The sequence below is a fragment of the Sinohyriopsis cumingii genome, chromosome 17, assembly GCF_028554795.1.
Source record: "Sinohyriopsis cumingii isolate HCF-2022 chromosome 17, ASM2855479v2, whole genome shotgun sequence".
NCBI lineage: Eukaryota > Metazoa > Mollusca > Bivalvia > Unionida > Unionidae > Sinohyriopsis > Sinohyriopsis cumingii.
In genome coordinates this window covers 71,768,269-71,783,480 of record NC_142977.1, presented here as the reverse complement: position 1 = coordinate 71,783,480, position 15,212 = coordinate 71,768,269, and the positions used below count along the sequence as shown (strand labels likewise).

The window sequence follows — 15,212 nt, the reverse complement described above, 5'->3', positions numbered from 1 at the left end:
TATGCATGTATAGAAGTAATCATGTATAGAAGTATGCATGAATAGATGTATGCATGGATAGAAGTGTGCATGTATAGACATGCATGTATAGAAGTATACATGGATAGATTGATTGATTGATTGATTGTTTGTTTTTTAACGGCGCATCAGCACTCTTAGGCTATTTAGCGCCAAACAAAGTGTTACTTGTATAATCTTTTAAAACTTATAAAAGGTTCTATATCGACCAGCGATATAAAAGAACAAATGGTTGAAATTAAAAACGGTAAGATGGTAACGGTGCAAAATAAAGCTTCCCGATCAACGGGAGATGTAAAAAAGATGAATAGGTATCAAAATGGGACGGTATATATATTGCATAAAACTGCACAAGGTGATAGCATAAAAGTCAGAGTTTTGAGTAAATATTTACGGCTTTCAAGAACTCGATAATACGAGTGATGTTTATATTATCAAAAAGTTCTTTCATGTCATGCACAACGTAATAACGATCGCGCGTAGGTTGTAGGTCAAAGCACTCTATCATAAAGTGCTTGACAGTGAATGGTTCATTGCAAGAAACGCACTCTGGTGGGTCTTCACCTTTTAGTATGTGGGTGTGGGTGATATAAGTATGACCAATTCGGATTCTTGCAATGACTACCTCCTCCCTACGAATGGTTCTGTAGGAAGGAGTCCATTCTCCTAGAGTTGGTTTGATTGCATGAAGTTTGTTATTTACAGCATCATTCCATGATGCCTGCCACTTCTGACGTAAGAACTTTCTGATACAAGGTTTAAAATCTGTATATGGTATTTTAAAATCAGATGGTTCTTGAGAAAGGGCCATTTTAGCAGCGCGATCTGCTTTTTCGTTACCTTTAATACCAATGTGGCTAGGTAACCAACAGTATATTATATTGTGGGAGACACTCAGCTCGGTATTTTTTACGAGTATGTTTTTCAATAATGGGTTCTCCAGTTTTCTATTGTGTAGTGACTGAAGTACTGATAGCGAGTCGGAGAAGATGATACAGTTTGAAATACGATTCTTTTCTATATGTTGCAGAGCAAGGTCTATTGCTCTGATTTCGGCTGTAAAAATTGATGCTCCATTTGGTAAGCGAACTTGCGTTGTGTGATTTCCACAAACAAAGGCTGCAGCAGCCTTTTCCTCATCCTTTGATCCATCAGTGTAAATTCTGGTGTAGTTTTTAAATTCGGAGAGGAGTTCATGGTAGGAGTTGTGGAAGATAGAAGGGTTTGTTTCGGATTTTTTTCCATCGTGTAGCGTAAAACGTACTTTTGGTTGTTTAATTAGCCAGGGTGGTGTTTCGGAGATGGATGTTTTCTGAATTTTTGAAAGAGCTATATTTGTAGTGTCAAGGCTGGATGATATTCTAATGCCAAAGGAAGGTATGGCGTTTGGTTTATTTTCGTATAAAGTTTTGTATTTGGGTTGAAAAACAGCCGAAAAAGCAGGATTCAGAGGGTTTGATTTTAATTTGAGAGCATACTGTGCTGAAAGCATTTCTCTACGATGCGATAACGGTGGTTCATTCGCCTCAGCTAGAAGGCTTTCACACGGGGATGTTTTAAATGCTCCCAGAGCCAGTCTTATTCCCTGATGATGAATTGGATCAAGCATTTTAAGATACGATTTTCTGGCAGAACCATACACAACGCAACCATAGTCTAGTTTGGAGCGAATAAACGTTCTATATAAATTCAGGATGACTTTTCTATCAGCACCCCAGTCAGTGTGTGCTACTACTTTAAGTAGGTCAAGTGCTTTTAAGCATTTGGCTTTCAAGTTTTTTAGGTGTGGAATAAAGGTCAGTTTTCTGTCAAAGATAATACCCAAAAATTTTGTTTCCTCAACAACTGGAATAGGTGTTCCGTCCAGCGTGAGTTCAGGTTCATCGTGGTGTCGTCGTAATTGACAGAAATGCATACATACCGTTTTTGATTTCGAGAATTTGAAACCGTTCGTACTAGCCCAATTTTGAATCTTGTTGATATTTTGCTGTAGTTGTCTTTCAATTGTATGCATGTGCTTTGACCGATAACATATGAGAAAATCATCAACATATAGTGAGCAATCCACACCAGGAGTCAAACACTTGGTGATGTTATTAATTTTAATATTGAAAAGTGTCACAGATAAAATATTGCCCTGGGGCACACCCATCTCTTGTTCGTGCAAATCTGAGAGAGTACAGCCCACTCGTACCTTGAATTCTCTGTCGGAGAGGAAGTTGGATATGAAAGAGGGCAGACGGCCTTTAAGACCTAGATCGTGCAGGTCTTTTAGTATCCCGTACTTCCATGTTGTGTCATAGGCCTTTTCTAAATCAAAGAAAACCGCTACTAAATATTCTTTCTTGATAAATGCATCTCGAATGAATGTTTCTAGTCTAACCAGATGATCGTTGGTGCTCCGTCCATAACGAAAGCCACTTTGGAAAGGAGATATTAAATTGTTAGTTTCCAGGTACCATACAAGCCGAGAATTGATCATTCGTTCCATTGTTTTGCACATGCAGCTTGTGAGTGCAATAGGTCGATAGTTGGTAGGATCTTCACTATCTTTACCGGGTTTGGGAACTGGTATTACTGTTGCTTCTTTCCATATTTTAGGTAGGTTACCAGTAATCCATAAATCATTGAAGAGTTTTAAAAGAGATGTTAAAGATGATTCTGGAAGATGTTTTAAAAACTGGTAATGTATTTTGTCAGGCCCAGCGGAAGTATCATGGGCCTTGTCTAAAGCCTCCATAAGTTCTGATAGTGAAAACAGCTGGTTGTAGCTTTCCGAGTTGTTGGATGTGAATTTTAAACGTGACTTTTCTTTTTGAGTTTTCAATTTTTGGAAGGCTTCGGAATAATTAGATGATGACGAATTTTTAGAGAATGTATCAGCAAGAACATTTGCTATGTCACGTTTTGAGCTAAGATTGTTATTGTTCACTTTTAGATGTCGGAAAGAATTGTGTTTTCTCTTTCCGTTTATTTTGCGGATCGTGTCCCAAACTTTCTTAATTGAGGAACGAGAGTTTAAAGAGGAAACATATTTCATCCATGATGCTCGTTTACTTTCTTTGATTGTGCGGCGAGCTTTGGCCCGGAGAATACGATATTTACTTAAATTCTTGGGCGTCGGATGATTGTTAAATTTTTTCAAGGCTTCTCGGCGTTGCCGTATGGCTTCCTTACATTCCTTAGTGAGCCAAGGTTTTAGGGTTCTTTTACAGTTTGCTGAGGACTTGGGGATAGATTCTTCTGCAATGTCGGTTAAAATAGATGTAAAATGCTGAATGGGGTCGTTAACATTGAAAACTGTATCCTCATTCAGCCTGGTTTTACAGAGTGTTTCGAATTTGGCCCAGTCGGCCTTCTTTAAATTCCATTGTGGAATTACTTCATCAATTGTAGAGTTATGATTTACAAGGGAGATTGGGAAGTGATCGCTGCTGTGAAGGTCATCAGCGACCTTCCATTCATAGTCCAAAAGCAGCGAAGGAGAACAAATTGTCAAATCGATGCATGTGTATGTACCCGTGCCTGGGTGTAAATATGTAGGTGTTTTGGTATTATATAGACACAGATCGTGTCTAGAAATAAAGTCTTCAACTTTGTGACCTCTGTCACTTACATGATTCGATCCCCATAAAATGTTATGGGCATTAAAATCCCCGAGTAAAACAAAGGGTGCGGGAAGCTGTTGAACAAGATTATCGAGTTTGTTTGGTACTAGGTTAGTGTTTGGTGGTAAATAAATAGAGCAAAATGTAATCACTCGATGTAGAGTGACGCTTACAGCAATGGCTTGTAAATTGGTGTTTAAAGTAATGAAACTATGAGGAGCTCTGTTGTTCACAATAACAGAAACTCCTCCTGATGCCCTGTCAACATTTGGAGAGCAGGTGTTAAACAGGGAGTAGTTTTTAAATGTGATATTGTCTGTATCTTTCAAGAAGGTTTCTTGAAGGCATAGTACCGCAGGATCATGTTCGTTTAAAAGCAGGAGAATATCATTGTAATTTGCTTTAAGTCCTCGACAATTCCATTGTATGATAGTGTTTTTCATTATAAATTTAAATTAAAGATTGTGGAGCTAGGTTAGACCTTTCGCAGACGGAATTTGTTTTGTTATTTCTCTGGAGGAAGTACGGGGGTGAATTTTTTGTTTGTAGGTCTGGAGTTCCCTTGGGCGCATGGAGCAGATTCTTCTGCATCCATGCTCTCGATGTCTCCAAACCTGTTATAAAGTTTGATGGGATCATCCCACCCCTTTTGTTGCCTTTTTCCGTGAGATTTTTTATTCTTTGGTGATTTAGGTTGTTGGGTATTATTAAATGTAGTCTGAGTAGATGCCGTGTTTTTCTGTGCTTGGTAATGGGGGGTGTTTGAATTTGGTGTTGAATCGGGTGCTTCTGTTTGTGTTTGAGCGTCCTTCGTTGTTTTAGGATTGCTCTTCACTACAGTGGAGAAGGATGGGCCAGGATGGGCTGTTTTTGCCTGTACAATTTTTCTGGCTTCTGGATAGGGAATATTATTTGTGTATTTTACCCTCTGAATTTCCTTCTCCTGTTTCCAGGTATCGCAATCCTTGGAATTTGCGTGGTGCTCTTTTCCGCAGTTGACACAATGCGGAGTTGCTCTAAGAAGTATGCATGTATATAAGTATGCATGTATAGAAGTATGCATGGGTAGAAGCATGCAAGTATAGTATGCATGTATAGAAATATGTATAGAAGTAATGATGTATATGCATGTATACAAGTATGCATGTATAGAAATATGCAGGTATAGAAGCATGCATTTGTAGAAGTACACAAGGATAGAAATATGCATGCATAGAAGTATGCAAGTATAGAATTATGCATGTATAGAAGTAATCATGTATAGAAGTATGCATGAATAGATGTATGCATGGATAGAAGTGTGCATGTATAGACATGCATGTATAGAAGTATACATGGATAGAAATATGCATGTATAGAAATATGCATGTATAGAAGTATCCATGTATAGAAGTATGTATAGAAGTATGCATGTATAGACGTATGCATGTACAGAAGTACACATAGATAGAAATATGCATGTATAGAAGTATGCATTATAGAAGTATGCAAGTATAGAAGTATGCATGTATAGAAGTATACATGGATAGAAATATGCATGTATAGAAATATGCATGTATAGAAGTATGCAAGTATAGAAGTATGCATGTACAGAAGTATGCATTTATAGAAGTGTGCATGTATAGAAGTATGCATGGATAGAAGTTTTCATATATAGAAGTATGCATGTATAAAAGTATACATGGATAGAAATGTACCTGTATAGAAGTATGCATGTGTAAAAGTATGCATGTAACATGTATAGAAGCATGTATAGAAGTATGCAAGTATAGAAGTATGCATGTATAGAAGTATGCATGTCTAGAAATATACATGGATAGAAGTATGCATGTATAGAAATATGCATGTATAGTAGTATGCATGTATCAAAGTATGTATGCATAGAAGTGTGTATAGTTGTTGCTGTTGTTGTTGTTGTGGGGTTTAATGCTATTTTTCAGCAGAATATATGCTATGCATGGCAGCCAGTATTAAAGGTGGATGAAGAACTCAGGAAAACCCAGGAAAGAACCACCGACCCCTGAGAAGCTACTGGCAAGCTTTCTCATATACCCACATTGGCCGAATCATAGACTCGAACCCACACAGACAGAGGTGAAATGGCAGTGATCCATAACTGAGAGTGCTTTAGACCACTCTGCCACTCGGGGCCCCAGGAGTGTGCATAGAAGTATGCATGCATAGAAATATGCATGTGTAGAAGTATGCATGTATAGAAATATGCATGTATATAAGTATGCATGCATATATCGAAGTAAGCAAGTACAGAAGCATACATGTATAAATGTATAGAAGTATGCATGTATAGAAATATTTATGCATGTATAGAAGTATACATGTATAGAAATATGCATGTATAGAAATATGCATGCCTTGTATAGAAAAATGCATGTATAGAAATATGCATGTATAGAGGTATACATGGATAGAAGTGTACATGTATAGAAATATGCATGTATAGAAATATGCATGTATAGAAGTATGCAATTATAGAAATATGCATGTATAGAAATATGCATTTATAGAAGTATGCATGTATAAAAGTATGCACTTATAGAAGTATGCATGTATAAAAGTATGCATGTAAGGAAGTATGCATGTATAAAAGTATACATGGATAGAAGTGTGCATGTACAGAAATATGCATGTATAGAAATATGCAATTATAGAAATATGCATGTATAGAAATATGCATGTATAAAAGTATGCATGTATAGAAGTATGCATGTATAGAAGTATACATGGATAGAAGTGTGCATGTATAGAAATATGCATGTATAGAAGTATGCAATTATAGAAATATGCATGTATAGAAATATGCATTTATAGAAGTATGCATGTATAAAAGTATGCATGTATAGAATTATGCATGTATAGAAGTATGTAAGTATAGAAATATGCATGTAAAGAAGTATGCATGTATAGAAATATGCATGTAAAGAAGTTAGCTACGATGTCGTAGCCTCAACTTGATTTGTTGTGGTTGAGGCTACGAACTGATCCCATATCATGTAATGGAGCAAAACAAATTATCACTAAAGTCAGAAAAACAAACAGTGTTGAAATCAACTACATAAGTATAATCATGTTGTGAAAGAAGTTTGGCTTATTTTGAATTTATTAAGCCGTTAGACGATAAAATAAATTGGCATGGTTACACTAACCTCATTCTGTCCGCCATGACAGATAACACGAGACTCTCACCGTTACCTCTTTTCTACGTAAAGCTTGCCAAATCATATTTGGATATTCTACGCTATATTATTATCAATCAAGTGCGAATAATCGCTTCTTGGTGAAATTTCAAAGTTGCCGATAAACCGTATTTACTTTTAATGCGAAGAATTTCTGACCCAAATGGTGCCAAATTTTTACTAGGATTTGTTTACATTTCCAAATAAGGTGTCAATGTCCTTATATGGCACACAAACAAACGAGGCTGAGAACGGAAGTAATCATTATTTGAAATAATATGGCGGACGATCTAAACGAAAATATCGGCTAAAAAAGGTAAACGAGATTTTACAACTATTTCTACAATGATTTTCGATACTTCCTGTATTAAATAAGAGGACTACTCATTTTATTGGATTATATGCAAGGAATATGTTGAAAGTGTTATTATTAGGCTAAAAGAGTGCCGGGTGTGAATCACACCCAGCTTGCTCCATTAACACGTATATGCTCATGTTAGTACCCTGTCCACGAGGAACGAGTAAGGGTACTAATATTAGTACTAGTAAAGAAATATGCATGTATAGAAATATGCATGACTTTGTATAGATGTATGCACATATAAATATATGCATGTATAGAAGCATGTAAGTAAATATGGATGGACAGACTGATCTGAATCAAAATGTCCTCCCACCCAACCATTATTTTCAAGGGGATGAAAAATGTCCAACAAGAATAATGTTTTCCTACACAAATTAGTTCAGGTTCAATTAGATCTTTACAGTGAAACCCCACTACAACACCTTGATACCATAAGCAATAGCATATAAGTCAGTTAAAGATGATATGCAATAGCATGAGAAGTCAGTTATTTAATAAATTATGCCATAGCATGACAGGCCAGTTAAACACATCATGCAATAGCATGACAAAAAGTCAGTTAAACACAACATGCAATAGCATGACAAGTCAGTTAATCACGTCATGCAATAGCATAAGTCAGTTAAATGTATAAGCTTGCAAATAAACCCATTCACATATAAGCTGATAAAATGAATAGATATAAATGATAAAAGTGAATGACTTGCATAAAAGCAGACCCAAAAGTCCAAGATGACATCACATGATGCATGAAGTTTTAAATGCATTTATTTACACAAACATACATTATCAAAAATTACCAGTGCAACTTTCTTGGGGTTGCTATGTACAATTAATACATATAAATGGAATATTTTTGTTTGAAAATTCAAGACATTCATTTAATTTTCTGATTGTTTTTGCCTAGTTCAGATTTGTGTTTAACTTGATTGCACAATGACAAGAATTGAGCATTCTCAGATTGCTGTAAGACTACCTCTCCCTTTTGACTCAATTGTTTTGCACAAGTAATTATGTTTTTATTTTGCCTTGAAATTGTAAATACATAACAAATTCAAATATTATTGCAAGATGACAAAATTGACAACAACATGGTTTGATTCAATGCTCACGATTAGGCTTGTAAGTGTATTTACATAATGGTGCCATGCATATACATTGTAGGTTTGAACATGCGCTGAATAAACTACATTCTGCTGAATGAAGTACATCACTCGATTCAAATCATGGACACAAATGCTCTAAACTTCAATGATAAATCCAAAATACAATAATGAAGTTTCAGAAATAATGCATCCAAAATTATGTTAATACCGTAAAAACTGAGTTATAGTTTGCTTTCAAGCAAGGGACCTTACATCCCATTTTACAAAAACTACAGTAATCATGCTAATATTACGGAGTGAAAGACAATTACAAATCAAAGTACTGGTAAAGTTACCAGTAAAAATTCCCTCTTAACCCAAGCCAGTTTCAGGATTTTAATGATTAACTGGCATGTACCACTGTCAGAAAACAAAAGACAAATCTGCTAATTATAAAAAAAGAGATGCTGAAACAGCCAACTTTCCATTGTGTGGAATTATGATTTTGTTCTGTCAAAACACAAAAGTAAAACAGACTGATGATGATCTTAGTTGCCCTATATTCAAAATTTTAGCTTCTATTATTATCATTCTTTCCTGAACATGTAACAGTTATGCTGGTTGTGCCTTGTACAAAACTAAAAGTGTGTACCTTTTCATAAAGATTACCTCAATTTGTAGCATCACTTATATCATTGAAAAAGAGTAACTCGTAAGCACGTGGATCAACATCAATGAAACAGCTATTACCAAATAGCTGAAGTGTTATCTAGAAGAATGGGATTTGGTTGAAAAAATTCAAAAAGCAAAATCTGCATCTAATATGTTTAGTAATGCACAAGGTTTAAAGTGATGCTGTAAAAGTACTGTACATTACAGTACAGCCTGGTCTCACAGGTAAACTCAAAGTTAAACATACCTTTCAATAATATAACAAGTCAGTTAGAGATACTATGTAATAGCATGACAAGTCAGTTTAATACATCATGCAGTAGCATGAAAAGTCAGCTAAACATACCACTCAATAACATGACAAGTCAGTTAAACACATGCAACAGCATGACCAGCCAGATAAACACTTTATGCAATAGCATGACAAGTCAGTTTAATACATCATGCAATAGCATGACAAGTCACTTAAACACATCATGCAACAGCATGGCAAGTCAGTTACAGATACTATGCAATAGCATGACAAGTCAGTTAAACACATGCAATAGCATGACAAGTCAGTTAAACACATCATGCAACAACATGACAAGTCAGTATAATACATCATGCAATAGCATGACAAGTCAGCTAAACATACCACTCAATAACATGACAAGTCAGTTAAACACATCATGCTATAGCATGAAAAGTCAGTTAAATATACCATGCAATAGCATGACAAGTCTGTTAAACACATCATGCTATAGCATAAAAAGTCAGTTACATATTCCATGCAACAGCATGACAAGTCTGTTAAACACATCATGCTATAGCAATAAAAGTCAGTTAAATATACCATGCAATAGCATGACAAGTCTGTTAAACACATCATGCTATAGCATGAAAAGTCAGTTAAATATACCATGCAATAGCATGACAAGTCTGCTATTTGAAGGAAATGGTGCATACCTATCCACGTAACTCTGCAAGGTGGGATTGGGTATTGGAGTGGGCTTAATCCTATGTGCATGAAAGACACATTTACCATCTTAAATCAATTCATATTAAATGACAAACAGTAATAAACTATGTATATTTAATATTTGATTTTTAGCATGGGAAATATGTGATAGTATAAATGGGTACATATAAGTGGAGTTAGGCCCTAATAAGCAATATGATGAAAGTTAATCTGGCAAGTCACTTTGGTCAAAGTATATGAGTACAATATCACATATACTGTGAACCGGTTGACTGAAAAAATGGTTTGTAAATAAATCGCGTAATTTCAACAGCAGATGTTTTATCATCATTGTATTTTAAAATTTCTGAATAATAAGTGCCAGAATTATTAGTGTCTAACTGTACTAAATTCCTTCTATTGTGAGGGGTAGGTGTTTAACTTTTATAATAATAATGACAAGGAACAATTTGTTTATTAGTTGTAAGGTCATATTTAGTTATCTTCAATGGTTCCTATCATGGAAAATATTAATTTAATAACTGAATTAAAGTGAACGTTGCACAAAGACCTAGAGAAGAAAAAAAAAAATACTGACCATTGATGCTAATTAATAAACCTCAGGAAATTTACACATAATCTAGGTATTAAGATTCAAAGACAAATAATGATTATTCAAATATCAAGAATTTTAATTTCTCAGAAGGCTATTCATTACCTGATTAAATGTCTGGAGAATTTTAATGATCTAGAAAAGTAATTAAATTTTATGATAAAAGAATACTTCATTACTCAGAATGATCAATATTCTTGAGCCACAAGTCCTTAAAGCAGATGAACACTGTAACATGTACACGTCTTAAGGAGGTATGGGTGGCTATGTGAATCTCACTGAGTACATAATCATTAAAATGGGTTTGTCATAGTTTTTTACTGTGACAGAAATTAGGAAATGAGCCTGGGCCCATCAATTTGGGATATAATCTGACAAATTTGGAATAAAATAGGTTTAAAAAAAAGGAAATTAGTGAAATTAGCAATTCTATAAATTTAAACAATTAACACTGAGACTGAGGCCCAATAAAATGGATTGGGATCTATTTTCAGGCCCCTAAACAAAACCTTGGAAGATATAGTTTCTGCATTCTGTCAAGATAACGATTCCATATGAGCAACCTACATCTAACTTCTGTAATAAATTAACTCCTTTTCTCTGAGCCTCATTCTGATTGACAGCTTCCAGGGCAAGTTTTGCCAAATCATTTCTGCGATCTGTGTTAATCCACATTGCAGATTCAATGGTGCTAGCCCTCTGAAAGAAATTAAAAAATAAATAAGGTTGTTAATTCTGCATGACATTGGCATTCTTAAATCCCTGTTCATTCCTAGCAAAAGGTGTAAGCTATGGCAACAGAATATTGATGAAAGTCAATACCTTCCTTGTGGCCCTGCCATGTCCGAAAATAGTCAATACCTTCATTGTGGCCCTGCCATGTCCAAAAATAGTCAATACCTTCCTTGTGGCCTTGCCATGTCTGAAAATCTGTCCCTGCCATGTCCGAACATCTGTCCCTGCCATGTCCGAAAATCTATCCCTGCCATGTCCTAATATCTGAAGATCAATTTCACTGTCTCTACCAACAACAGTAATTACTTAACATTTCTGGTAATATCTGAATAATTATGCAATCATAACTAGTTTATGAATTTGTACTTTAAAAACCAAGAATACTGTCAATGATGATCTGGCCAAACTGCAAAGCACAATCCAAGAAACCAAGCTTAGTACAAAGCAGTCCATCATTCTATAACCTACCCACCCCCAACAGCTAATTTGATCAGATCGATACTGGCTGAAGATCAGAGCACATTCCCAAACCCGGAATTTGCCAAAACCATGTGATAGCATGTGAGCTAGTCAGCTAACATAGTGACTGGCAAAACTTTAGCAACTTTATATATTGTCCTAAATTGAGAAGACCAGTCAGCTTAAGTCAAACATAACAATTAAAACACTGTATCTTTAATCTGCCACAGATTGCTACAGGTTTTACAAACCGGACGTGATACTCAGCAATTTTGTTTTGCTTTGCCATGGGATCTTCACATTGCATAGCTTATATCATTCTTAATACTACAATCACATGCTGGAACTAAATCAGCCTGTATGTATCACTTGATCATTTGACCTCACACAGACAAGCAATTTGTAAGATAAACAAATGTGTAATGGGTATATAGACATCCCTCTTGCATTATTACCCTTAGTTTAACACAGGTAGTCCGAAGATGGGCTGGCACAGGTGTGTGTGTGTGTGTGTGTGTATGTAAAATAATATATATTTTTTTAATTCACTCATGTTGTATTTCAAATATGTGTGTGTGTGTGTGTGTGTGTGTGTGACTTGGATTTTTAACGTGGCTTTCACAATTTTTCAGTCATATCGCTACAATGTATGTAATGTGGCAGTTTATAGTGATGTCTTGCACTGGAGCATCATGCCACAGACATGTATCATGATGTCCCTTGCCCAGCCACATTATCCTTACACCAGGCCAACCAGTCTTAACACTAACCTCTTAATGCTGAGCGCCAAGCACGGCAGCTGTTAGTACCATTTTTGTAAGTCTTTGGTATGACTTGGTCAGGGATTGAACACACATCCTCCTGTATCCATGGCAGACACTCTAACCACTAGGCTACCGGAGTGGTTTATTTCAAATAAGAAATCATAGTAAAGAGACATGGGCAACATTGCAAATTTTATGCAGCATTGCTCATACACATGAATCCCCAACTGGAGTACAGCCAACATCATGTAGACTAGTGAAGGACTGATGCCTGGCAATGGGAATTGGAAGCCTTGCAAAGAACTATGCCATGTCCATGACATCCGATTCTGGAAGATCTGGACATTATCTAAACCTATAATACACTGGCTACAAGTCTAAGGAAAAATTGAGCCACCACATGCAGGAACAAAATATTGATGCAATATGCTCCTCCTTTAGATCCATTGACATAGAAATTTTCATAATGTCTCTGGTCAAAACAAAGTTCCATCAGTAATGATATAATGTTATTAAAAATACTGAGAATGAAACAAACAAATGACTGAAAAGAGACATCACCCAAGTGTGAAAGCTAGATCACTGTGATAAGAGTTTCAGTGTGGTTAAAAGCAGGGGAAACAGGGTCCAAGTTATTGAGTGCAGAATGAATTGATTCCTGAAAATACACAAGTCATTAGGGCATGAAATTTAAGTCAAAGTGACCTAAACTTGGCATAAATAAATTGCTCTATTTGAGATGCATCCATTGTTTTCATCAGTGTGTTTGAAACAGAGTACAGGATACTGATGACATAATGAAAGAATGAATGACAACACACACACACACACACCAGCAAATCCTTAGATCCATCCAAATTTTATTGGTGAAGAGATAATGAAAAAAAGCAAAGAATTGAAACTGCATAATTTCATGAAAACTGGTCCACAGAGTAAATATTTGACAATTGTACTCACCTGTTCAACATCATCAATTAAATCATCAAATCCTCCTTCACAGCCATATTTTTCATACAGATACTCTGGTTTTCCCTTTAGCTTTGCCTCTTCTCCAGTTAGAATTTCCAGCATCACTTTACATGAAAAGAAAACAAACAAACAAGGTTTCTATAAATAACACATTATTTACCAGCCCAAAGTTTAACAGTCCTTCTTGCTGGTATTACTAGTAAGGCATGGTTGACTCTGGAAAGTACTGACTGATATGTCTCAATGACCTGAAAATATTGGTAAAGGTAGTCTTGATCTAAGGTACAAAGGCTACAACTGAGGCTATGATACAAAAGACATTTTTATTTTTTCTATTAACATATCCTTGACCTTTGCCATTTTGTATCCCCAATTTATTAGGCTTCTCTTTTATCCAATGTGTAAGTCATCCACAAACTTTGGTAGACATACATGGCTGATAACTGACAATTTTATGCAAAAAAATGTTTTCTCTCAGTAAGATTAACTATTACTAATTTTGGACAATTGATAGAATTCTTCCTTACACCAAGTACACACCATGCACAAACCTTGGCCTAGGTCAGTGATGCTGAAATAATGTCCGTATGTGGAAACATTTTTTTCTTCTTCCAGTCAGTGACCTTGATAGTTTGATCACCAAATCAACAAGTTTGTCTCTTACCCCAAGTACAAGCCGGTTTGGTCAAGGACTGTGAAGTAGAGGTAATGTTATTGTTTTTTTCAATATGTTGTTGTTGTTGTTGTAGGGTTTAACACCATATTTCAGCACATGATAGGCTATACATGGCGGCCAGTATTAATAGTGGAGGAAGAACCCAGGAAAACCCCAGGAAGAACCACCAACCCACGAGAAGCTACTGGCAATCTTTCTCACATACCCACATTGGCTGAATCCGAGACTCGAACCCATGCAGACAGAGGTGAGATGGCAGTGATCTGTAACGCTTTAGACCACTTCGCCACTCGGGGCCCCTTTTTCAATATGTTTGAGTGAATGTGTAGTGTATGCCATATATCATTGCAAAATTGCAATTTCTACCAAGACCATCGGTTAAGAAATTGGAATATAAGGCTAGGATTTCAGCCTTCCTTAGCATCCCATATTAAGCATCTAATGAGGATGAGGGTTATGTTCCAAACTCCTATCACACAGGGAACTTTCAAGACCCCCATCACACAGGGCACTTTCAAGACCCCCATCACACAAGGCACTTTCAAGACCCCCATCACACAGGGCACTTTCAAGACCCCCCCCCCATCACACAGGGCACTATCAAAAACCCTATCATACAGGGCACTTTCAAAAACCCTATCATACAGGGAACTTTCTAGACCCCATCATACAGGGAACTTTCTAGACCCCATCACACAGGGCACTTTCAAAAGCCCTATCATACAGGGCACTTTCAAGACCCCTATCACACAGGGCACTTTCAACACACTTCTCACCTGGATCATTAGGGAAATGAGGGTCCACATTATATACTAGGCATTAGAGATTATGAATATCCCACTGACTATGATATGGGTTATGGATACATGGATCAGTTCCATCATAGTTATTCCCCTTTAGTCATTGTGTAGTAAAGAAAACAAAGCCTCATAACTGCTAACATAAAACTTGTTTATTACCTTTTTCAGTCTGAAGAGACATCTGACCATTTAAAGTGTGATCGATCTTAGCTAGAGACATCTGACCATTTAAAGTGTGATCGATCTTAGCTAGAGACATCTAACCATTTAAAGTGTGATCGATCTTAGCTAGAGACATCTGACCATTTAAAGTGT

General features: G+C 36.2%; 1 protein-coding gene across 2 annotated transcripts in view; it reads right to left on the bottom strand.

Annotated features, from left to right (window-relative positions):
- The window catches only part of LOC149779216 (uncharacterized), a 106,819-nt gene that overhangs the window by 46,564 nt on the left and 45,043 nt on the right, over positions 1-15,212 (bottom strand). For both annotated transcript variants that reach the window (XR_016415589.1, XM_089939785.1), the window contains exons 10-11: positions 13,410-13,525; positions 11,062-11,193 (exon numbers count right to left, since the gene is read on the bottom strand). Coding sequence is in view for 1 of the 2 variants with exons in the window: in XM_089939785.1 (XP_089795911.1) it covers positions 11,062-11,193; positions 13,410-13,525 (248 nt within the window). In the remaining variant the exon portion in view is untranslated. The remainder of the gene's footprint in view (positions 1-11,061; positions 11,194-13,409; positions 13,526-15,212) is intronic.